The 24,848-nt window shown below is 36.9% G+C and overlaps 7 protein-coding genes across 7 annotated transcripts in view; 3 read left to right on the top strand and 4 right to left on the bottom strand.

Annotated features, from left to right (window-relative positions):
• Positions 1 to 7,273: 7,273 nt before the first annotated feature.
• HELRODRAFT_180408 (hypothetical protein) lies at positions 7,274 to 9,634 on the bottom strand (the record flags this gene model as incomplete). Its single annotated transcript, XM_009029710.1, has 5 exons — positions 7,274 to 7,318; positions 7,495 to 7,549; positions 7,604 to 8,105; positions 8,221 to 8,723; positions 9,627 to 9,634. 5 exons carry the CDS (start codon positions 9,632 to 9,634, stop codon positions 7,274 to 7,276), a joined length of 1,113 nt encoding a protein of 370 aa, XP_009027958.1.
• Positions 9,635 to 10,839: 1,205 nt separating this feature from the next.
• On the top strand, positions 10,840 to 11,619 carry HELRODRAFT_180407 (hypothetical protein; the record flags this gene model as incomplete). The annotated part of the gene is made up of 1 exon (XM_009029709.1): positions 10,840 to 11,619. The coding sequence occupies one exon, from the start codon at positions 10,840 to 10,842 to the stop codon at positions 11,617 to 11,619; it is 780 nt and encodes a 259-aa protein (XP_009027957.1).
• Positions 11,620 to 11,961: 342 nt separating this feature from the next.
• Positions 11,962 to 13,374, bottom strand: HELRODRAFT_180406 (hypothetical protein; the record flags this gene model as incomplete). The annotated part of the gene is made up of 2 exons (XM_009029708.1): positions 11,962 to 12,113; positions 13,035 to 13,374. 2 exons carry the CDS (start codon positions 13,372 to 13,374, stop codon positions 11,962 to 11,964), a joined length of 492 nt encoding a protein of 163 aa, XP_009027956.1.
• Positions 13,375 to 14,958: 1,584 nt separating this feature from the next.
• On the top strand, positions 14,959 to 20,320 carry HELRODRAFT_180404 (hypothetical protein; the record flags this gene model as incomplete). The annotated part of the gene is made up of 2 exons (XM_009029707.1): positions 14,959 to 16,534; positions 20,190 to 20,320. 2 exons carry the CDS (start codon positions 14,959 to 14,961, stop codon positions 20,318 to 20,320), a joined length of 1,707 nt encoding a protein of 568 aa, XP_009027955.1.
• A 1,288-nt stretch (positions 20,321 to 21,608) lies between these two features.
• Positions 21,609 to 22,535, bottom strand: HELRODRAFT_180403 (hypothetical protein; the record flags this gene model as incomplete). Its single annotated transcript, XM_009029706.1, has 3 exons — positions 21,609 to 21,853; positions 22,246 to 22,380; positions 22,478 to 22,535. 3 exons carry the CDS (start codon positions 22,533 to 22,535, stop codon positions 21,609 to 21,611), a joined length of 438 nt encoding a protein of 145 aa, XP_009027954.1.
• A 625-nt stretch (positions 22,536 to 23,160) lies between these two features.
• HELRODRAFT_180402 (hypothetical protein) lies at positions 23,161 to 24,144 on the top strand (the record flags this gene model as incomplete). The annotated part of the gene is made up of 3 exons (XM_009029705.1): positions 23,161 to 23,185; positions 23,720 to 23,914; positions 23,996 to 24,144. The coding sequence occupies 3 exons, from the start codon at positions 23,161 to 23,163 to the stop codon at positions 24,142 to 24,144; spliced, it is 369 nt and encodes a 122-aa protein (XP_009027953.1).
• A 180-nt stretch (positions 24,145 to 24,324) lies between these two features.
• The window catches only part of HELRODRAFT_180401 (hypothetical protein), a gene marked incomplete at both ends in the record, with an annotated part of 2,408 nt that continues 1,884 nt past the window's right edge, over positions 24,325 to 24,848 (bottom strand). The window contains one exon of the mRNA XM_009029704.1: positions 24,325 to 24,568. Coding sequence (XP_009027952.1) covers positions 24,325 to 24,568 — 244 coding nt within the window. The remainder of the gene's footprint in view (positions 24,569 to 24,848) is intronic.

Raw genomic sequence — 24,848 nt, 5'->3', positions numbered from 1 at the left:
AAATAAAAATATGTAATTATTCGTCCAAAAATATATAGTAATGTATAAAATCATTACCGGCCCTTTAACACTTCTTGTTAAATCCTTCAACAAATTAAGTCAAAAATATGACAAAAACATTTTATTTTTTATAACTTTTTAAAATTTTACATTTTTGTCTGGATAGAAAGGCAAATTTAGTGTTTTTATATTACAATTTTGGGGAAGATAAACAAATATTTTGAGAAATCATTTACAGAACAACGAAACGATAAACGAACACTCGCCAAACAGCGGTGAAAAGACGATGAACCGACACAGCTTATAATTAGTTCATAAATATCGCAGCGAAATATTGAGCTAGTTAGTCATTTTTTCAGTTTCCGTGTATAGCAACAGCTTTTTTGGATTAGTATTATTTTGGCATGTTATAAAACTTATCAGTGTAGTTGTTTTATAATTAATTTTGGTACATGAACAAACCTTTTAGAAGCAGAGATATAAAATTGGAAAATAACTCGCCTGCAGTTACTTAGATGAACGAACAGAAAAGTGAAATTTTAAAAGTTATAACAAATTAAAAGCTATATAACATAATAACAAATATTTATAACAAATAGCTACATTTAGGTAGAAATCAAATCTGTCGAGGGTCTCAAAATGAAAGATGACATAATTCATAAAATTTTCAAAGAAATTTTTTTAAATTCAACTCTAACCCAAACAATCATGCTTGTCGCGAGGAACTCTCCCATTGATTGGCTGCACCTCTGATGAACATACATTGTACACTTCTTTACGTTCTATAAAACGACAGAGAGACGAAAGAAGGTGTACACATTAGGAAGGAACAACCACGATCAAACTGATGATACAATCTATAACCACGGACAACGTGAATGTGTGCTTGGAAGTTCATAAAATAATGCACCCCAGTGGCCAAGTTCACAGTACAAACACGTGATTGTACACGCAAAAATGTACAGAAATACATGCGTATAAATTGTACATGCATTGTATTTTAACAAATCCATATTTAACAGTTCGACATGTGGGCGTACACACTCGTGCAAGGTTTCATGGAGGTCCGTGAGGATGTACTTCTATCTATTGGAGCTAGCCTTCCGTGTATATTTATAGACGCGCGTCTACGTGATGTTGTGCGGCACGTAAATGGGTTATACAGAAAAACAACTGCTGGCGGTAGCTTAAAATGCGTGGGCGTATGTTCAACAACTTAGCCATGGCAGTCTCTATATCATATCAAATATACAAACATATACTGTGTATATATATATATGCGTAAGTGTAGGAAATATATATGTATATATATATATATATATATATATATATATATATATATATATATGTGTGTGTGTGTGTGTGTGTGTATGTGTGTGTGTGTGTGTGTTGTGATTTGTTACACTGTAAATACATGATCATGAGAGTGCCTAAGTGTTTGCCTTCAGTTTAGTGCCCCTATGATTTGCTTACGATAGTTCTTTCGTGTTTATAAAAAATTCTTTGTAGTTTAAAAATGTCCTCGAACTGATTTGTTTGAATGTCACCACATAAGAAAATGTTATGATTGTTACATGAACGTAGCATTGCAAACACTGCCATCCATGAGCCTACATTTGTTGGCATGATTGTAATGAGTTGTGTCAAAGACACACAAACACATAAACAGACACACAAATATAGGAACGCAAATACAAATTTGCAAAAGAAAACGCATATATGAATACAAAAACACATACATCTTACAAACTCAGCGCATTGGATGAACGCGTATTTGTGAATGAGAGCATCTCTGGCTTCTGCTCACGGTGGGCAAGCAGACTGTTGTACAAGTCTCCTCTACATCCATTCATATGTGCTGCGTAAGAGCGTACATAGGTATTTATCTACGTATGTATGCATACGTACGTTAGTGTATGCGGGTGTACGTTTCTGTATGATTCATTTTTCTCGCATTGGTTGGTCTAACGCGAATTATACATTATCGTGGTATGATTTGTATAAAGGCTGTATAATTTAATTATTTTAATTATTAATCTAATTATGTATAATTATTAATTTTTTTCAGGTTTCTGTTTCGGTCAAATTAAGCCGAAAATGTTTCTAAAATGTTGGAATAATAAATTTTTAGCAACAAATATCTGTAATTTTAATTAGGAAAAAAAGCAATTCTTTCAACTTAGCCAGCCTAATCAGACGCTAACACCAAGACAACTAATGATTTATTTTTACAAGACCTTCTCTTGGAAGCCATGTCGTTCGCTTGCGATTCATTTGCAACTGATACCTATACTAATGCAATCTGCTATATGGCTCAGATTTGGAAAATGCTGACGTAACTATCCATAGTTATACACAGCCTCGTCCGGGCATGTCTGCGATTGTCTGATCACGTGACTGTAGTTACGTGATTTAATGCATTGAACGTGTGTGTGTGTGTGCATAGGGGAAACATAAAAATACCAATTAATTAAAAATTGCAAATTCCTCATAGTGATGAAGTGATTAAGAACAAAGCATCACATACAGCGAAAATACCTGGGACTGTACACAAAAAAGTGAAAATGAAGATATGGCCATAGCTTAGAAAGTTGACCTGATCTAGAAAAATATTTGGATTCAGGACATCAAAATTTCCATAAATCAGCCGAAAGACCTTAGGAAATTTTTTGGGTGTTGACCAGTGTTATGTACGCTCGTGAAAACATGGACGCCCACAAAGATGATGATGCCTGTTTTAACATTCGTAATATTTTGGTTGACGCACGAACCTGCACAAATCCTTCTTTGAATTATGTTATACGTTAACTATGTTATACAACAAATAAAGCTATGTATATATTATATTTACAAGTGCGTTTGCATCTTACATATAGCGAATATTTATACAATATTCAATAAAGACTAAAAAAAATATTTTATTTCATATTTATACAAAATTTTATTCATATTTACGTTTATATAAAAGATGTCTGTACGCGCTTATACACATTATTATCAATGTGTACATGTACAATTGTACATAACATAAATAAGATAATATACAATGTATTTACACGTACCTCTCGTCTCATACATCATCTTTATTTATGTAGAAGCCATATAAATATATATATATATATATATATATATATATATATATAGGGAAACTATTATATATATTGTATATACACATATATATTATATTTATATATATATGTATATTATATTTCAATAACAAATTAAAAAGAAATATAAAAAAGTTGAACAATGTTGAAAGTAGTGTTGAATTTTTGAAATGTTGCGTTAACAACAGTCTGTTACCAAAAAAAGTATATATATTGTTATAATACTCGCTATCGTAACCGATTTACGATGCGACGGGTTCAAATCCTCGATTGAATAAAATATTCCAAACAGTTATTAAACTTTATTTACAGAAGAAATCAACTAATCGTTTATTTCCAGTAAATTCAAACTAACGCAACAATTAACTTTTAAATCGTTCAAAATCTATCGCTATGACAACGTCAACAAACAAATCAAATATCGCTTTAAATAATTCACCGAATCGCTATTCACAAAATCACGAATTTCACTAATCACGAATATCACTAATCACGAATATCACTAATCACTTGCGACGTGCGCTTATATATTCTTCGCAAGCGTCGTTTCTAGATTCTTCTAGGTGGTCCGATTCTAGCATACTCTAGAATGCTCCAGTCACTAGAACATTCTAGAATACGCTAGAATCTAGTGCGTTCGGTAGCACGGTTATAACATTACCCCCTTCTTAGTTCTGTTCGTCCCGAACAGCTTTCGTTCCGGTGTCCGCATGGTACGGAGCCAGTCTATCCAAATGAACGATCTTCATTCTTGCTCTCGTCTTCCGATATTCCTGAATACGGTAGACGACGTCATTCAAGCGGGTGATGACTTGATAAGGTCCTTCCCACCCTCGCTGTAGCTTTGGAGAACGTCCTTTCTTTCGCTGTGGGTTGTACAGCCAAACTAACTCGTCGACAGCAAAACCGCCACTGCTTCCTTTCAAGTCGTATCTGGTTTTGGCCGCCTCCGTATTTTTCATAATTTTAAGGCGTACGTAACGGTGGATATGGTTTAATCGCTGTCGAAGATTATCCACGTATTCTGTTAATGGTTGGTGTGGTTCAGGTGGTACGCCATATTTCACATCAGCTGGAGTTCTTAAGGTAGTCCCAAACAGAACTTTTGATGGCGTTTCTCCAGTAGTTGTGTGGATAGCACTCCGGTATGCCATAAGAAACAATGGTATATGACGATCCCAATCCCGTTGATTTTTGTCGACTATTTTAGCCAGATGTTCAATCAGGGTTTGGTTGAATCGTTCCACCATACCGTCAGACTGTGGGTGAAGAGGTGTCGTTCGAGTTTTGTTTATACCCAGCAGCTTGCACATTTCACCAAACAGTTGTGACTCAAAATTTCGACCTTGATCTGAGTGGAGTTCCAATGGGACACCATATCGACTAATCCAATTGAGTACAATTTCCTCAGCGACGGTACATGCTTCTTGGTTGGGTATTGGAAACACCTCAGGCCATTTGCTGAAATAGTCCGCTACAACCAGAATGTAACGGTTTCCATAATCTGATACCGAAAAGGGTCGAGCAATATCTATAGCAATCCGTTCAAAGGGGACACCAGCATTGTAGATTTGCATTGCTCCTTTTAGCCTTCTTTTGGGTCCTTTGACTGAAGCGCATGTGTTACATTTTCGACACCAGCTCTCTACATCTTCTCTAACGTGAAGCCAGTAGAATCCTTCTCGTATTTTGTCAAGGGTCTTGTTCACTCCTAAATGTCCCCAAGAAGGGCCGCCATGGATTTCATCAAGGATTTCGGTCGTTCTACTTCTTGGTATTACAACATGCATGCGGTGTTTTGATCCATCAGCTGATTCCCATTTTCGTTTCAGCAAATTCCCATCCAAATACAAAGAGTCCCACTGAGCCCAATAACCCTTTAACACGGCACTATATTCTGAGATGCTTTGCCAGTCCGGTCGCTTGCCCTCCTTCTTCCATGTGATCAGATGTTGTAGGTCCTCATCCGCAAACTGTGCATCAGCAAGATCCGTCGGTGTCCAACCGTCATCCGCTGATATTGTTGTTGCTCTTATGTCTTCCGATTGTATCTTCTCCTCGTGACGACAGCAATATTTGCATCCTGGTAAATATGGTCGACGTGAGAGAGCATCAGCATTACTATGAGTTGTTCCTTTGCGGTGCACGATCTCGAAGTCGTACATTTGTAAACGCTCCAACCATCGGGCCATCTGTCCTTCAAGATCCTTGAAGTTGAGGAGCCATGTTAACGCTGCATGATCAGTTCGGAGAAGAAATTTCTGTCCATAAAGGTACTTGTGGAAGTGTTTTGTTGCATTGACTATTGCTAGTTACTCCTTCCTGGTCACACAATGGTTTTGTTCGGGTTTTGTGAATCCTCTGCTATAATACGCTAGCACCTTTTCTTCTCCGTCTATATGCTGTGACAAAACGGCTCCGATTCCGTTGTTACTTGCATCAGTATCTAACACGAACGTCTTGCCACGAACTGGATATGCTAGCAAAGGAGCATCACATAGTTCAACTTTTAACTTTTCAAATGCTGAGTCGCATAGGGTATTCCAGTTGAAAACTCGGTCCTTCTCGGTAAGTTGGTGGAGAGGTCTGGCAACTTTTGCAAAATCCTTTACAAAACGTCGATAGTACGTTGCCAATCCCAGAAAACGGCGCAATTCATTTTTATCTTTTGGAGTTGGCCAGTCTTTCACAATTTTTATCTTGCTGGGATCGGTTCGAACTCCATCTGAAGATACCACATGTCCCAAATAGTTAACTTCTTTAGAAAATAACCTGCACTTTTTAACGTTCAGCTTTAAATTTGCCACCCGAAGTCTTGTGAAGATCTCTCGTAAGTTTTCGACGTGTTGATCAAATGTTCTTCCTAGAACAATTATGTCGTCTAAATAGACAAGACAGGTTTTCCAGTTAAGACCTTGCAATACACATTCCATCAGTCGCCCGAATGTAGCTGGAGCATTGCACAATCCAAATGGCATGATGGTGAATTGCCACAACCTCGATCCGATAGAAAACGCTGTCTTTTCGCGATCGTTCTTGTCGATTTCTACTTGCCAGTATCCGCTTTTCAAATCAAGCGTAGAGAACCAACTTGAGCCAGATAGGGTGTCCATGATGTCATCAATCCTCGGTAACGGATAGCTGTCCTTTTTAGTCACATCATTTAACTTCCTATAATCAACGCAAAAACGGGTAGAGCCGTCCTTCTTCTTTACCAAAACAACTGGCGAAATCCAGGGACTTGATGACGGTTCGATGACGCCTTGATTCTGCATTATCGTTATCATTTCGTTTACTTCTGTTTGTTTTGCTAGAGGAAGACGTCGTGGTACTTGTCGGATCGATTTCGCATCCTGAGTATCAATTCGGTGAGTTACCAGAGCTGTTTTACCTTGGTCATCGTCACCGGTTGAAAACACGTCTGCAAATCAGCAATCAACGCCTCGGCTTTTAGACGGTCTTCTTGATACAAATTGAGTTCATCCAGTAGATTTTTGGTAAGTTCTTTGAGTCTACCTTTGTCAGTTGGTAGAACCTTTTCCTGTTGCTCCATATCTAATGATTTTACCAAATTTATTGATTGGCAATTACCTATTTCCTCGCCTTTTTTAATTTTAATAATGTGTTTAGCGGTATTCATTATTCTGACAGGAATAAGACCATTTTTGTTCGCTTCTACCAGGCATTTTCCAATGACCGCGTTCTGTACATTTTTCGTTGAGGTTGGCTCCATCAAATAGAACTGGTGGCCCCCAGGATCGCAATTCAACTTGCCCCATACGATGTTTTCAGATGATTGAGATAGTTCTATGTCACAATCGACTGTCACTCGAATGCATTCTTCGTCGCTATCCCCCATTATCACTTCTGTATTTTTCCATCTAAGAATGCGTTTTTCCAAGTCAATTTTGAACCCATATTTTGTCAGAAAGTCGACACCTATTATGCATTCGTCGATGATATCCGCGACTAAGAATGAACCTTCGAATAACAAGTCGCCTAGCTGAACAGTACGGAAAATCTTTCCATAGACTGGTGCTGTTCCTCCGGTAGCTATTCGAAGGATGTATTTGTTAGAAGTCTCTTTCTTCAGATTGGGTACCAAATCAGATCTTAAAATCGATTTTGTTGCTCCGGTGTCGACTGTAATTACACATTCTCGTTGATCAACTTTTCCGTTCAGCCATAGGTCGTTTCGATTTCGATGTAGTCTGGAAATGTTAATTACGGTACTGGGGGCGTCAATTCTACTAACCAACCTCTGCCCCACAAAGTTGGCTCTTATTAGTTTTCCGCCCCTTCGATCGTGATACAGGATCATCTTCTCTTCTTTTGCGCCATCTTGTCGCGCAATTTCGGCAGTAGTTATCTTTTAGGCGGTGTTTACAATCACGACGTAGATGGCCTTTTTCACCACAAATCCAGCATTGGGGTACACCATGCTGTTGAGGTTCGCGTTTCACAACCACCTTCTGGCAAGAGCATTTTTCATGTACTTGGCGTAGACGTACGTCACTTTTGATGCTTGCTTTGCCGATTCAAAAGTGAGACTGTGCGCAACGGCTTCCTTGAGTTTTCGTTTATCTGACAAGAGAAGGGATTGCTTGAGTTTCGAATCACGAAGGGCTTTGATAAACGTATCCAGGGCAGTTTCGTCTCTATGCTCGGGGTCTGATGTCAGATACGACAGCAATGTCAACCGTTCGATATCTTGTGCTAGCTGCTGAATGGATTCACCAGATCGTTGCGTTCTGTTTCTAAGCTGAGACCGATAAATCTGTTTCATGTGTTCTTCACCATAACGTAAATCCAACGCGCTAACCAGAACTTCATAGTTGAAATGGTTCTCCGCCGGAATCATCTGAAGAATCTCTGCCGCTGAACTTCGCAGGGCCAGTATCAGTGCTGTTGCTCGTTCTTTTCCGTTCCAACAGTTACTAGTTGCCGCTGCTTCGAACTGGGTTTTATAAACGTTCCAGGACATCTCCCTGTCAAATGCTGGTACCTTCAAAGTTCTTCCGGATGCGTGATCTAACGGCATGGCCATTTTTTTTGGATTGCTCCAATTCTCGCTTCAATTTGTCTATCTTGTGATCTACCTCAACGGTCTGACGATCAAGTTTCTGCTCGATCATTTCTATTCTTGTTGACTGTTCTTCAATCTGTTCTGCCATTTCCAATTTTACGTGTTTCAACTCCTCTGTTTGTCGTTCGGACTGTTCCTTGATCTGTTGTTTTAACTCTTCTGTCTGTCGTTCGGACTGTCGTTCGGACTGTTCTTTGATCTGTTGTTTTAACTCTTCTGTCTGTCGTTCGGACTGTTGTTTTATTTCAGTTGACATACTAAGCAGAAGTTCCATCATTTTAGCGGTTGTAAACGTGCCTGTGCTAATTTCATTGTCTTCGTCAGCACCATCAAACTTGAATTCGTCTGGGTTCTTACCTTCGTCAATGAGAGCTTCTCTCAGACGTGCTACTAGTACTTCTTTGTGCCACTTGTGACAAGGCTTCGTTTCTGTAGTCCTTCTCGTAGCTGAACTACGTTCAAACCACACAGTTTTGACATCGTGTTCTTTTTCTACGAGTAGTAATTCGCCGGGTCGAAGATCCCANCTTCTGACACCAATGTTATAATACTCGCTGTCGTAACCGATTTACTATGCGACGGGTTCAAATCCTCGATTGAATAAAATATTCCAAACAGCTATTAAACTTTATTTACAGAAGAAATCAACTATTATTAGTTATTAAACTTTATTTACAGAAGAAATCAACTAATCGTTTATTTCCAGTAAATTCAAACTAACGCAACAATTAATTTTTAAATCGTTCAAAATCTATCGCTATGACAACGTCAACAAACAAATCAAATATCGCTTTAAATAATTCACCGAATCGCTATTCACAAAATCACGAATTTCACTAATCACAAATATCACTTATCACGAATATCACTAATCACTAGCGACGTGCGCTTATATACTCTTCGCAAGCGTCGTTTCTAGATTCTTCTAGATGGTCCGATTCTAGCATACTCTAGAATGCTCCAGTCACTAGAACATTCTAGAATACGCTAGAATCTAGTGCGCAATATATATATATATATATATATATATATATATATATATATATATATATATATATCGAGATGCTATATATCAATACAAGATGTTATATACAGAAGATGGTACGGTTGGTATGGTATGGAGAACGGTATATACAAACAACAGATGGAGTAAGATGATTTTGTATACAAGCACCGGCGGATTTAGGACGGTTTGTAGACAGTCAACAGTTCCCGAATACAATTTTTGTCTTTTTTAATTTAGCCAACTTATATTGTTTAATTACGCTTAGAGACTGTTTTAAAATGCAAAATATGCGATAAGTTGAGAAGAAGCGCTTCCCACAAAAATTTGCAGTATTGGACCGGCAGTCAATTTTGCCCTTGTATACAATATATACAAATGACGCTATATATGATACAAACGACGTCCTCACATACAAAAGATGTCATACGTGTGCATAGTATACGAAACCCCTCCCAATAAATTGTGATCACTTTACGTTGTCTTCTGGAGGAATTAACGTTCTTCTTAGTTCAGTTCTTAGTTCATGACGTATTTCTATGGCAAATATTACAATCTATACAGAAAACGATAGTGAAAATGATGAGAGAGAGAGTGAGAGATAGAGTGAGGGATTTGTATTTATATACTTGTGACAAGGAGTTTACGGTAAATAGCGTTTTCGTCTCGTTGAACTGAGCGTTACATAAGTTATTATTTTATGACTATTATAATTATTATCATAATTGACTTGTGGGTTATGTAAATGAGATTCTGTGAGGTTGTGCAGTTGTGTGTGATGAATGTTGCGCCACCACCATCATCATCATTATCATTATCATCATCAATACTGTTTAGTACTGGACTAATAGTTTCGTTGTTAAATAAAATTTTTCGCAATTAATTGGAGAAGGTAGAATCTTTTTTTTAAATTAATTTTCTAAAGTTATTATTTTTATAATAACTTAATTTTCTAAAGTTATTATAAAGCAATATTATTATTGCTATTATTATTGTTGTATCAAATATTATTTTTTAAACACGTTTTATTGTGATTTTCTAATCTATCGCTTAATTTCTTTTTTTTTAAGAATTTTTCGTTTAGAGCCCAATTTAAAGAAAGCCGACAATGATGATGATGACGATGACGACGATGATGAAAATAATTATAACAAGATGATGATAAAAAATGTTATATGATGACGAAAATAATGATGAAGACGGCGACGATGATGATAACGAAAGTGGTAATTAAAAAATGATGATGAGGAGATGACGACGATGACGTTGGAGATGACGATTGTGAGTATGGCGACGAAAATTCGATAATATTATAAAACCTGATGCAATCTTCCACATTAACTGACAATTCAACTCGGTCTAAATTTTCATCAATAAATTATCAATCCATAAATAATACTTTTAATAAGGTTCTAGGTTAAAAATTTTGCCATTAGTAGAGCGATAATGATCAACTATCACAAATTTTCAGGTTTCCAAGTGATCAGTGAACCAAACAAACAAAAAGCCAACCAATCAACCAACCAGCCAACCAATCAACCAACCAACTAATCAACCAGCCAATCAGCCAGCCAATCAGCCAACCAGCCAGCCAACCAAACAAACAAATGTAAGAGAACCGTAGAGAACTTGCATGACACGGCATGTATTTCACAGCAATTTTCTGCTTTATTTTCTATTTTGTACTGTGCCTGCAACAGTCTTTCACATTTTTCATCCTGAAGAGGAGTAATTCAGCAGCAACAGCAGCCACGCATCAACGAGATGCCGACAACGCCATCAGTGGTAGCAACACCGAAAACGAACATGCACCTAATCAGAAGGATATATCCGTCGTCGAACCCCGACAGAGTGTGACGGCAACAAGTTCGAGACAGGGAGGCAGCGTCGGTGGGATGAAATCTTCAGAAGAAGATGCTGGAGCACCTGATCAGTTGGAGTATATTGTTAATGTTAATTACGTTGAAAGTGATGACGGCATTGATGATGACGATGAAGAAGATGATGATGGTGAGAATGATGGTGGGAGTGACGACATCAACGAAAGAAAAGTTGGCAACGACTTCCAAACTCCCGACAAGAGATCTCAAACTTTGGAGTTTATCCCGTGCAAGAAAGACGAGCCTGGCTGCATGATAAAAGAAGAGGAGGAAGAAGAAGAGAGTTATGACGACGATGACGATGGTGGTGGTGGGGATGGTGATTTTGTCGGCAGATATCATGTCGGTGATGATTTAAACAAGTACGAATCGGACGCGGCAAAATGGATTCGAACGAGGAATGGCTTGACAAAAAAATATGGCGATGATTATCTACAAGAGGAGTTCGACGAAACCGAAGGTAATTTTGTTGTTAATAAATTTCCCACTAATCGCAAATTTTTAATGAGTATTAATATATTTGGTGACTTATTAATAGACTAAATGATGACTTAGTGAGTTAGTGAGGTGATCGATAAAACTGAGGTGATTAATAAGTAAAAACTAGTTCAGTTATGATGAGGTGCTAATATGTTTAAGGTGTCTTGTGATGAAGGTCTTTTCCTGGTATGTAGATTGGGCGGCGACTTGATATTTATGTTTGCGCTGACGAAGGTTGAGTGTTGTAGTTTTGATTGGTGGTAGTAGAGGATGGATGACGTGGTTGTTGTTATTTTCTATTTTCTTGAACAGCCTTGAATCGAGTGTGTTGAATATCTGAGTGATGGTAGGATATGATGCAGGTAGGTAGTTGAAGCGAATTAATTTTTTGATGAGAGATTGTAGCTACTGAAATTGTTGTTGCGTGGCAAAACCAGACCAGGAGGGAGCTGCATATTTGATGCGTGAGATGATGAGTGATTCGGCGATGTCGAATAATTTGACGCCTCTGAGACCATGTGAACGGAGTGTTTTGAGTGCGTGAAATGTTTGAAAGCCTTTTGTGATGATGATGTAATTGATATGAGGTGCTATATTGAGTGTGGAGGAGAATGTGATGCCTAATATTTTTAATTGATTTGTGCGAGTAATTGATGGGTGTTCAGGAGGTAATGTTATTTTTTTACGGCTATTGTGAATGATGAGTTCAAATGATTTATTGAGATTAAGTGAAAGATTGCATCGTTTTGACCATGTTGTTAATGAGTCGAGTTCTGATTGGATGGTGTTTGAGCTAGATGATGGGATGATAAGGTAGGTGTCGTCAGCGTATTTGATGATTTGAGCTATGGAAAGTTTTGAGAGTAGAAACGTTGATGATGAAGGTAGATGGGCCAAGGACAGAACCTTGAACTACGCTAGACTTAATAGGTAGAGTAGATGAAAGAGTAGAGCTAAAAAGAGTAGAGTGACTCCTATTAGATAGGAAATTAATTAGGATTTGTAAATGTTGTCAGGTAATGGAAGAGAGGCTAACTTATTTGAAAGTGAAAAGTGATTGAGAGTGTCAAAAGCTTTAGAGAAATCAAGGGCAATAAGATGAACATAATTATTATTTTTAAGGAAATATGTTATTGTGGAAGTAAGAGAGATGATGGCGGATGTAGATGAGCCTGTTGGTCGAAATGCAAACTGGTCTTGTAATAGTGGTTTGATGGATGGATGGTTGAAACATGGATAGATGAATGACCTAACGATGAATTTTTCTAGAATACGAGAAAGAATGGGGGTGATAGATATTGGGCGATAATCTATTGGTGATGATGGGTGTTTTGTTTTAGGAATTGGATGGATTGTGCTGGATTTCCATTGTGATGGGATGAATGAGTGAATTAAGCAGTGATTGTAGAGTGAACATAAGGTGCTGGAGATGAATGGAGCGATGATTTGTAGAAACCATGCTGGTAGACCGTCTGGACCTGTACCGGATGGGCAAGCCTTCGTTAGCATGTGGAGGACGGAATATGGTGTAAATTGTTGGTGTTGATGATTATTGATTGCAGTAGCTTTTGTTGATGGAATTTTGTAGGACTGGTCGGTTGACATGGAAGTAAAGTGGGCGTTGAGTGTGTTGGCATCAATATGCTGCACGGTTGATGTGTTGGGTGATTTCTCAGAGCCTCTAATCTTGTTAACTTGTTCCCACATGGCTTTGCTTCCACGCTTACTATTAGTGAATGTTTTTGAATTGAAGTTGATGATGAGTTTATTGATGTATTTGGTGATCGCTGCGGCTTTGAGGGTGGATCCTAATCTCATGAGTTTATTTTTTGGCGAAGTAAAAATTTGATGAATGGGCTGATAAATGGGGGATCTGATGATCTAAGCGTGATGTTTGATGCTGGGTAGTACTTACTGTAAGTTGAATTAATGATTTTATAGAATTTATCAAAACAATGCTGCAAAAAATTGGCAATAGAGTTAGCTGAGATAGTATTATTGTTAATATTGTTGTTGTTATTATTATTATTATTATTATTATTATTATTATTATTATTATTATTATTATTATTATTGGCACTAATATTAATATTATTTATATTGTTACAATTATTATCACTATTACTATTATTAACATGGTAAATTTTATTATTATCAAGATTAATTGTATTATTGTTAGAAATTGCTAGCGAACAATGATCGGTGTTGGTGATGTTGAAGTCGAATATATTATTGAAGTTGATGTTGTTGAGATATTGAAAGCAGGCGATACTCTGTGAAGGACGACGTCGGCGAAATGAGATGGTTTTTCTAGTGGTGTTGTTTCTTGATGTTGAGATAGTTGGTGGAGGTGGAGGAGCAGCAACCACCCCAAGATGATGTGTTGAAACGTGCGACCTGTATGTGAAAGTGATATCCAAGTTTACATTAATCCCATATATTCTGTCAAGGCTGTGACCCCAGAATATAGGGTGTAGACCTGTTTGAAGGATGGAATGATGGTCGAGTTGATTGAAGTCACCCCCAATGACGAGTTTTGAGTCGCTCCCCAGCGCAGTGTTAGAGAGTTCATCGATGTAACACATCATGGTGGAGACTTCATATAATGGATGATTAGGAGGATGATAGATGGCATAGATGATGTATGGTTCACTGTCAATAATGCACTTGAGACAAATGGTTTTCAGTGTATCATTGACAGCATTAGGTGGAACGATGTGAATTTGAGATGAGATGGATGACTTCAAGTAGATGACAACGCCACCTCCACGCCGCCTGCCAGGGCGGTCTTTTCTGAAGGGTGTGTAGCCATCTATTGCGATCAGACCATCAGGGTGATCTGACCTAAGCCATGACTCGGTGATGATGATGATGTCGGGGTGTAGATGTCATGGGATGATTTTGGCGGAGTTGTAAGTTGGGGGGAATTTGATGTTGATGAGATTGGGATGATTTGGTGAGGGGCGTCGATTGGGGTGGTTGCATCTCTTACGAGTTGATGAGACTACCACTGGTATTGCTGATGACGAATTGGTGCAAGATAGATGGGCTGGGAGTGTTGATGTTGAAGTTGAGGTTGTTGTGGATTGCTGTAGATTGTTGTAAATTGCTGTAGCGATTGAGGTAGATGGTATTGATGTAGAGGTTGTTGTAGATATCTGTAGCGATTGATGTTGGCCCGGGGGTGTTTGTAATGGAAATTGTTCCATTACATGATCACGTGGATTAAGCAGATGCAGATTAAGAGATGAAGCAGAGATGGCCAGACAGCGTGAAAGAGATGAAGCCGAATTCAGGCTTAAGAGTCAAGAATTAAAAATTTGACGACTAGAGGTAGAAGGTATGAATAATAATCGAAGAGTGGCCAATGATGCTGGTGAGGATAATAACACGATAAAACTAATGCAACAGACTCGATTTTTCGCGGAGTCGTTAAAACATCTGATAGGAACTTGTCCGTTAGAGCCAAGAGATATTCCTGCATTCTTTGAACACGTAGAAAAAATTTTTCGAAACTATCACGTAGACGGAGAAATTCAAGCCAATTTGTTGATAATGAGTTTGAACGAAAAGGCCAAAACATGGTTGCATACTATTTCCGCCGACGGTCTGAAGGATTATAGCGAAATTAAAAGACTCATTCTGCAGGAGTTCAGGTTAAACCCGACAAAATTGAGAGATGAATTCTTCGCCTTGAGAAGACAAAAAAGCGAATCGTACACGAGTTTCGGAGCGATATTATACGGCACGCTGAACCACTATTTTCAAAGCCGTAACATTACGGGATTAGAAGATGCAATGAAATTGATATGTGCAGATAGAATGAAAGAGTTGCTATCAAGACATACTCTGGAATTTATTTTGTCACATGAGCAAGCAGCTTCCTGGATGAGTCCTGACGTGTTGGCACAAACGATCGACAAATATGAAGCTGCCATGAACATGAAAGTTTCGAGCGACAATACATATATGCCGGAGAGTATCAATCAGATACAATCATTTCGAAAAAATGAGCACCAGATGTATAGAAGTAGCAACAACAAATCAGCTTCACCCAAACAGACCTGTTTTTCTTGCGGGAAGATTGGTCATATTGCAAAGCACTGTACATGGAAAAATAGAAATACACCTACGGCCACTAGAAACGTCATGCGCTGTGAGACGGACAAAAAAACGCAGACACCAGTTGAAATCGAATCACCAATAAGAACAAAGGAAGTTGTCATTGAAGCAAACAAATTTTATGATCGCAAGTACATCGAAGTAAATATTAACGATGAGATTGATCAAAAGGCGTTAATTGATAGTGGATCAGAAATATGCTGCACCAGTGAAGAGATCAGCTGCCAGTTAAAATTACAGCCGGTAGACACTATAGCAATAAAGGGAATTGGACAACATTTCGACCATACGAAAGGTGTATGGAATCAGATCAAACCTACTTGTAAGGATAAGACACAAACAAATATTGCGCCAGTAGTGAAGATATATTGCGCAATTGTTCCCAAACTATGTGAAGGGCTATTATTAACTCCAAGTGTCGTTGACTTAATCGAGGAGATGAAATATTATGACGTCCCGATGCCGCAAACAAACCTGTCAGAAATTGATGAATCAATGAAGTTGCAAAAGATGCAGGATTCGGCAAGTAAGAGAAACGAATTAACCTGCGATAACCCGGTGGTTGACAAAACCGAACAAGTAAATCCAGTGACCGTCGAAGTCAAACTAGTTGAAAGGGAAATAGAAAAGTCGGTAAATGAAGCAAAAGTGAAAAGACAAGATCCGGCGTCCGACGTAGAAGAATCAACCGACGAAGACCAGGAAGTTGACAAACCCGATTTAGAAGAGACGGTAAGTAAGGATAGCGCGGTTGCTGAAAAATCAACACTCCTTGAAGAACAACTAGCGTGTGAATCATTAAAAAGGTGTTGGGAATACGCTAAAACCGGAAAACACAACTTCTTCATAGAAGAGGGTCTGTTGTATCATCGAGAAGAAATATTAGGACGCAAGGTAAAACAATTGTGTCTCCCAATTTCGAGGATCCAAACCATATTACATCTGGGACACGATGCCCCATATTTGCAGGGCATATGGCGTATAAGACAACGCGTTATCGTATCGGATTAAATTTCTGGTTCCCAGATATGACAGAAAAGGTACGACAGTACTGTAAAACGTGTGTAATTTGTCAACTCAGAGCACCAGTTAAAAGAGATCAACAAGTTCCCATCACACCGATACCTCGAAACGACGAATTACCATTCAGTCATTTGGTTATAGATTGCATTGGAACGATGATCACGGAAATAGGACCTAAACCGGAATATAATTACGCTTTGGTAACAGTGGACTTATTCACGCGTTGGCCCATGGCCTACCCTCTCAGATCGCTGAGTGCGAAAGCCACTTGTGAAGTTTTATTACAGATATTCATGACACATTCCATTCCAAAAATAATCAGTTCTGACTGCGGAACAAACTTCACGAGTCAACTCACAAAGGAGATGTTGAAACGATTGGAGTGCTGTCCTAGATTTAACACACCCGAACATCCAGAAGTTTTGGGCGTTGTTGAAAGATGTAACAGAACCCTGAAGACGATGATATACAAGGTTACCCAAGATCATCCACGTAGTTGGCACAAAGTATTACCATTTGTACTTTGGTGCTTGAGAGAACGATCTTCCGCCACGACCCATGTAAGTCCATTTACATTATTGTATGGAATGTTGCCGAGAGGCCCTTTAACAGTGGTGAAAGAAAACTGGACAGGTGAACGAGAATTTCCTTTAAATGTTGGCCGAGGATCAGAATATCTCCAAAATCTTAAAAAAAATCTGGAATTGGCGAAGAATTATGCAGCATACTATTTAGAGAAGGAACAGCAGCGTTACACACGTAATTACAATCTTCGCACGAAGGACAAACATTTTAAAGTTGGCGACTCGGTCATTATGCTCGCACCTTTGAAGATGAAAAGCAAATGGTATAACCAATGGCAAGGACCGGCGTCTATTGCGAAAGTGAAGTCACCTTATTCTTACCTAGTTGAGTTGGAAGGAAAGAAATATCATGTGCATGCCAATAAACTTCATGGATTCCATAAAAGAATTGAAGAGGCCATGATCAATACCTGTGTTATTCTTTGAGAGAATGATTCAGATTTTGGCGTATTAGATACGTATGAAAAAGAACAGAAGGAAAACAAACCAAAAATTAACGAGGAGGAGATTAGTGACCTAGAAAAACAAGAAAGTCGAGAATTGATTGACTTGATTAAGGAATTCTCAGCCGTATTCTCCACGAAAATAGGACTTTTTAAAGGAACGCAACATCGTATTGAAGTTAATGAAGGATTTAAACCCAAACGTTTAAAAGCCTACAAAATTCCCGAGTTACTCAGGGGGGAAGTAAAGCGTCAGCTCAAAGAGATGTTGGAACAAGATATTATTGTACCTTCGAACAGTGAGATGGTTAGCCCAGTGGTATGCGTGTTAAAAAATAATGGAGGCGTACGTTTGGCAGTGGATTATCGTTATGTTAACAAACATTCAACAAATGATGGATTTCCAATTCCAGATGTAAAGGACGTACTACAAAAAGTGGGCAATGCCAACTTCATCAGTTGTTTTGATGCACGATCTGGATATTGGCAAATACCCTTACAAGAAAGTTCAAGATGGTTAACTGCGTTCGTTTGCGATGAAGGTTTGTTTGAATTTAAAAGGATGCCTTTTGGATTAAAGTCGGCAGGAGTAACCTTCACACGCGCCATGAAAGAACTTACAAAAGATATATATCAGTTCACAGAAACCTAAATTGATGACATTGCCGTGTTTTCTAATAGTTGGTCAGAACATGTCCAACACCTTCGAAGTTTTTTACAGACAATTTCTCATGCCGGAATAACGTTGAATTTAGACAAATGTCGGTTTGCGCAGAAGAGAATTAAGTTCCTAGGTCATCTAGTGGGAAATTAATTGGATTTTTTAATTATTTTGAAACATTCCTACCCAACCTGGCTGCAACGATGCACCCGATCACCGAGTTGACTAAGAAATCACCATCGAATCGAATAATATGGTCCACCAACCATCAGAATGCATTAAATCTGATGATTCAGAAGTTGAAGGATGCCACCGTATTGAACACCATAGATTACCAACGAGAGTTTGGATTAATAACAGATGCAAGTGAATGTGCGGTAGGTTGTTGCTTAATTCAATGGGGCAACGACAAGAAAGAAAAACCTATTGCGTTTGCTAGTCGCAAACTGACCGATGTTCAAAAACGATGGTCCACGATCGAAAAAGAAGCATACGCGATAGTTTGGGCTCTTCAGAAATTCCGATCGTGGATTTGCCTATCCAAAATCAAAATTTTTACAGACCATAATCCATTATCGTACCTGACGGAATCGACACCAAAAAGTTCAAAGCTTACCCGTTGGATATTGGCCCTTCAAGAGTATAATACACAATTCTGTTATCGTCCAGGTTCACGTAATGTTGCCGATTTTCTCTCCAGGATATAAAAGTCAAGAAATATCATTTTTTTTTGGACATTGATTTTTGTGGATTAAGTACTAGCACAAAGCACGTGTGCTTACCTAGGAGAGAGCGCCGTATGGTCACGTGGGTCGGTTACTAGACCAAAGTACAAGCGCTTACCTAGGAGAGAGCACCGTGCATGTCTATAAATAGCCTGCGCAAATAAGTTAATCTCTCTTTCTTTTCTGTGGCTCTTGGGCCGGAGTTGACGGTAGTAAAGTTGGTTATTGTATCGTTGCATTTTCGTTAATTTGATTTATTCGATTAATTATTTAGTTAGGTTTTAATAAAGGAGGATTAATAATATATCTGTCGTTGCGTTTAGTTAATATCGAACCCGTTACAGTGTTGATGTTGAAGTTGATGTTGTTGAGGTTGCTGTTGCTGTAGAATGATGTTGCGAATGAAGAAAAGTGGAGAGGCGTTGGTGATGATCTGGGTTCCAAATTTTGTTAAGAAAGAGAGTTTTTCTTAGCGGTCTTTTGATGGCGAATGTATCCGGTAGAAAATCAAGCAGTTGTTGGCGAGTGTATTGGATCATTCGATTGAGGTGTGAGCGATAATTAGTAGCCAAAAGTATTATAACAACAAAAACTTTAGCGAATTTTTTTTTTAAAACATTGACAAAAAAAAGTAAATTATTAATTATTGATTTATTAGTGAAAATAAGCAAAAACTTAGTTAAAACGGAGAATTTAGAGATTGAAAATTCAAAAACACGATGTCGGGTAAACCATAGACATCGCAAAAAAAAAAAAACGCCTGACATCTCCTACTTTTTAAGTCACTCTACGGAAAAACCAACTATAATAACTCACTTGATAAAAAATTCAAGTTATTTTTTATCACTTTGGTAAAATTAAATAGTTTTATAAATAACTTTTTTTTTAATAACTTGAAAATTAAGAATCAATTAAATAAATAAATACTCGCTAAATAAAGTTGATTAATTAAACCTTGTAGGACGAAACGCCTGCATCATCGTTTAACGTTATTCATTTGTCTTAAAATCATCATTCATTATTATCTAAATGATTATTAGCATCATGAATGACCACCCGACAAACAAACAAACAGATCGAACAGGAAGGAGGCAAATGGCAAAAAGGTACAACCTGTCAGACAGAAAGATGGAATTTCTGCGGTTGGTGCTTGGCGAGCTGTTGGGCGAACTACATCCTCCTCGTCTTCCTAACCATGATGAGTGATGACCGGAAAGTATTTCCAGCTAACTTACCGAATATTTCACACTTTTTACAATATATCGTGACTGTTTATCGTTTTAAAACCGTAAGATTAAATAAATAATTTGTTGAATAATTAATAATTTAAAGTAAAATATTTTGTAATCGTTTACATTTACAACGTTCGCAATGGTGTGCTTAAACGTGTGTTTATTGTTTGTATCTGACTTTTAATTGTATTTATCAGCATAGATTATAAATCAATGGAAAGGAATCGTTGTTGAGTAAAACTGATTCAAATAAACATGATGTCCTTCGTTTTCTTCTTGGTAGCAGTGATAGCCGTACAAAATTTTAAAATCCAGAACGTCTTAACATTTCTATACACTACACAATACATATATCTTGAAAATCATGGACTCTTAACGTAGGAACATATAAACTTATAATCCGGTATATTGTTTATATTTATTTATTTGTGAAAATTTTAGTTATCAAAAAACTTATCAAAACTTTACATACTGCTGTTAAATAAAAATACATCGAAAAAAGATTTAAATGATTTCAATATTTGTCGAGACACAGACAACATTTTCAAAAAACATAAAGTTTTTAACAGCCTTTTTTGTATGCCTAAGTATGATGTACTTTGCGCCTAACAGACAGATTTATTGCTTTCGATCGATCTGTAAATAATGAATTTTCAAACAACTTAGATTAATACAATTAAATAACAATGACGACAAAATTGTTTGTAGAATTTCTAAATTTTTCGAATTAATTTTAAATTATCGTACGTTGTTACTTTATTGAGTAAATTTGTGACCTTTTAAGAGAGTGCTCTATATTTCGACCTAAAAAATATGTTGCAGATATTCGTATCTTTTTTTCATGTCCTGATAGGTGGGGTTCAACCAGCGTATCCCCACTGATGAATGTATCAGTTTATAATTAAAACGATCCGATTACACACGATGTTTGCAGCGTTTTTTCACCGCTGTTTAAGGAGTTAATAAAGTTTGTATTGGAAATATGTTTAGGATTTGAAATTAAATTATAAAGATAAAATATGTTTTTTTATTAATTTAATTTTAATTGGAAAAAAGCTCAACACGTTTTGCATTTTGATACATAAGTTTATTAAGCATCTAAGTGTTATCTACAAAAATTCACGCATTATATAAGCTACTTATGATTGACTAAAAATGTTCTATAAAACTTTACGGTTTGCTACTATAGTTCAAACTTTATGATTAATTTAAAGTGCTTTATTAATTCAGTGCTAATGTTGTTGCATAGAAGTCCTGCAGTCTCAATTCAATTTTCTAAAATTGTTTCTTAGAGGACTCTTTCTTTTGCCTCCATCAGAACCACCACCATAGTAACCATTGGAACCATTTGAACCATTGGAACCATTTAAACCATTTGAACCATCGAAACCATTGGAATCATTAAAACCACTAGGAGCTTTGAAGCCGCCATTTCCGCTGTTTCCATTGTTATCGCCATTGTCAGCATTAGCAGTTGCGTCTGTGGCTCCAGTTGCACCAGCCGCTCCTAACTAACCTGGTTATCCTTTTATGATTTTGAGGCCAGGATTATGAAATTGGAATATATGTTTAAAACTTAATTGTATCAAAATTTTTAATTCTTAAAACTAATACCCACTAAGATAAGTCAAATAACGATTTTTGATGTCGACGATTTTCTTGAGGATTGCAGTGATGTTATCGTTATAGTATTGGGGAAATGGTTGATATCTACTCACGATATCTCCAATTTGGAAAAAATCCCGAAGTCGTTCAGTACCAGCTGGGCAGCTACCCTAAGAATCGCCGAGCTTGTCTGGTTGGTAAACACTTAATAAGAATATTTATTAAAAGTATTTTACGTATTGTGATAAAATTTTGAAAATATTAAAGCCAACTAATTTAAAAACTGATCCCTACCAAAGTATCCAGAGACATAAAAATCGAATTCCTTCGGTTCATAATAAGAATCCCATCCTGTCGTTTTAAAATCTGGGTCTATGGCTGACTCAAGGGAACTAGGAATGGGACCCTGCATTCTCATCCATTCTGGAACTCCATTTCAAATTTTATAAATTTATTTCAAATTTGAAATACTTTAATATTTATAAACAAAAAAGTTAAACTAAAAAAATTTATAAATTATTCTTACAGGGAGTTTTATTTATGAGGTCAATCAGCATATTGAGCGAGCCAAGTCTTATCCTCATCGTGTTGAACGCTGTGATAAGATTTGAAGAGCGACAAAACACATCATTCCAGAACTTTTCCAGGCAGTCAAAACATGGGCTTGCATAATACAGGTTTGATCACAAATTTAGGTAGAAAATTATGTAAAGCCGATCACACTGTAAATTATTATGTATTATTGTCTATATTATTGTGTATGTAATATATAATATATTATAACATAAATATAGTGTGTGTGAATAACTATATTCCTTTATATGCATTTGTGTGTGTATACGTTAGGATATGTCATTTGACATATATGACATTCGTAAAAGAGTTGATTACTTAATAATTATATATATATATATATATATATATATATATATATATATATATCTGTGTTTCAATAATTACAAACGACATTCTGATAAAAATGTAAAAGAGTTGATTACTTAATAATTATGATTCCATTTTTGGTTTTTTAGGATTTGTAATAAGAATGTGAGTTCACATGCACTAAAATATTTAAAATATGCTCTCATTTTTACAATTGTCACTGGTAATCATTACAAGAAAACCATATTTTCTTTTCGATTTCCAGATCATTTTTTTTCATTGATATCATTTCTTTGATTTCTTTGTTTTGATTTGATGAAATAAAAAATGTCATTTGTTCCCAAGTGTACGGGTTAGTGGTGTGTGTAAGTAATGTGGTGTGTGTGACTGTGTGTACGTGTGACGTGTGTGTGACTGTGTGTTCATATCTGTGTGTGATGTATGTATTAGGTTGTGTGCGAGTTGATGTATGGGTTTGGTATGTGTGTGTGTGTGTGTGTGTGTGTCTGTGTGTGTGTGTGCAATGTGGATAAATCACCATGTTTCGGTATTTAATTCATGAGTCATTTTTGTTATTTGGATTGTTCAAAAGAAGGAAAATAAAAAGTAAAGTTTGGCGACGATGATTCACCGGTACTCGCTTCACTGAGCCGTTATAAAAGAACGTGAAAGGACACTGACAAGTTGCAGTGCGGTGAATTGAAAACTTTCAATTCAATAAAATTGTGCTTACTAAATTATTTGAGTTATATTTCTCGTGTAGCTAATTATATTATATTACAGATATTCTATCAAATCCTCCTCCTCATCAAACTACACTCATCCAAGATGCTCTTGAAACTCAGCTGCAGCTCTATCCTCTTCATCTTCGTCGTCGTTTACTAAGGCATTGGCGTGTTGGATGCCCAGGGAAACGGTTCTTCAGCTTCCGGTTGCATCCAACAAATTTACGACATGTTGCTTGGTTACACGGAGAAGTTGGACAGTAAGTGGAAGTACGTTGAGATCCGCCTTGCTGGTCTCTTCCAAAAATTAGAGAATTTCAATAAAAATTTAGATGATTTGATAAAATCAGCTGCTGGTCAGTTATTGATGAATGATTTTTGTTTGTAGTATTTTTATTTGATTCACTAACTTATATTTATTATATCAATTTCATCAGTAGATGTGACTAAACTTTCGATGAATCATATTCAAAATTTTATTCAGGGCTTTGGAGCAAGCACTTTTTTGAATTGCTCCGCTCCAGCTCCGCTCCGGCATAAAAAAAGTTTGCTCCGCTCCGTGCTCCGAGGCGGGAGTGTGTTTTAGAATCAATTAACACAAATTTTTTCAAATATTTTTTTAATCAATCAATTGATTGATTTTTAGTACCACTTCCGTAACGTATAGTTAAATTGATGAAATATACAAAAAATTAAGAAAGTACAGGTTCTAAAAATAAAAATGATACACCATACAGACACAAGATAATCAAGTTAAGTCAATAATTCAATCATTCATTCTAATAAACAAAATAGCGGAAAGCAAATCTTCTTTCATCGATTGTCTGTTATCACTTAGTATTAATTTCAAAGCTGAAAATAATCTTTCAACGCTGGCTTGTGATGTTGGCATACTTGCAGCTATTCTGCTTGACTGTCTGATTCGATCTGGATAATGTGCAATGGCTTCGAAGACATTCACCTTTATTCTTCCAACATCCTCAATAGCTTTACAGTCCTCTTCAAAATGCCTTTGTATTTCACAATCATTTTCAATGTGTGATTTCATAGAAATTTTGCGTGTGTTTTCTCTTCTATCTAGCTCATTTTCAAAATCATCATCATCATCTTCAGAGATAAAATTTAAATCACATGTTGGCTGGGACACATTAACAGATGTTGACTCTTTTGCTGAATCAAATACTTTTTTTCTTTTTAATCGCAATTGAATATCAGCCAAACCTTCTCTGGCTTTGATTTTGTCTGATTTATTCAATAAGATTCTGTATCTAGCATCAACATACACTCCAG

Source organism: Helobdella robusta (genome assembly GCF_000326865.2).
Source record: "Helobdella robusta unplaced genomic scaffold HELROscaffold_61, whole genome shotgun sequence".
NCBI lineage: Eukaryota > Metazoa > Annelida > Clitellata > Rhynchobdellida > Glossiphoniidae > Helobdella > Helobdella robusta.
The sequence above is the reverse complement of the archived record's forward strand: the minus strand, read 5'-3'. Positions and strand labels throughout refer to the sequence as shown.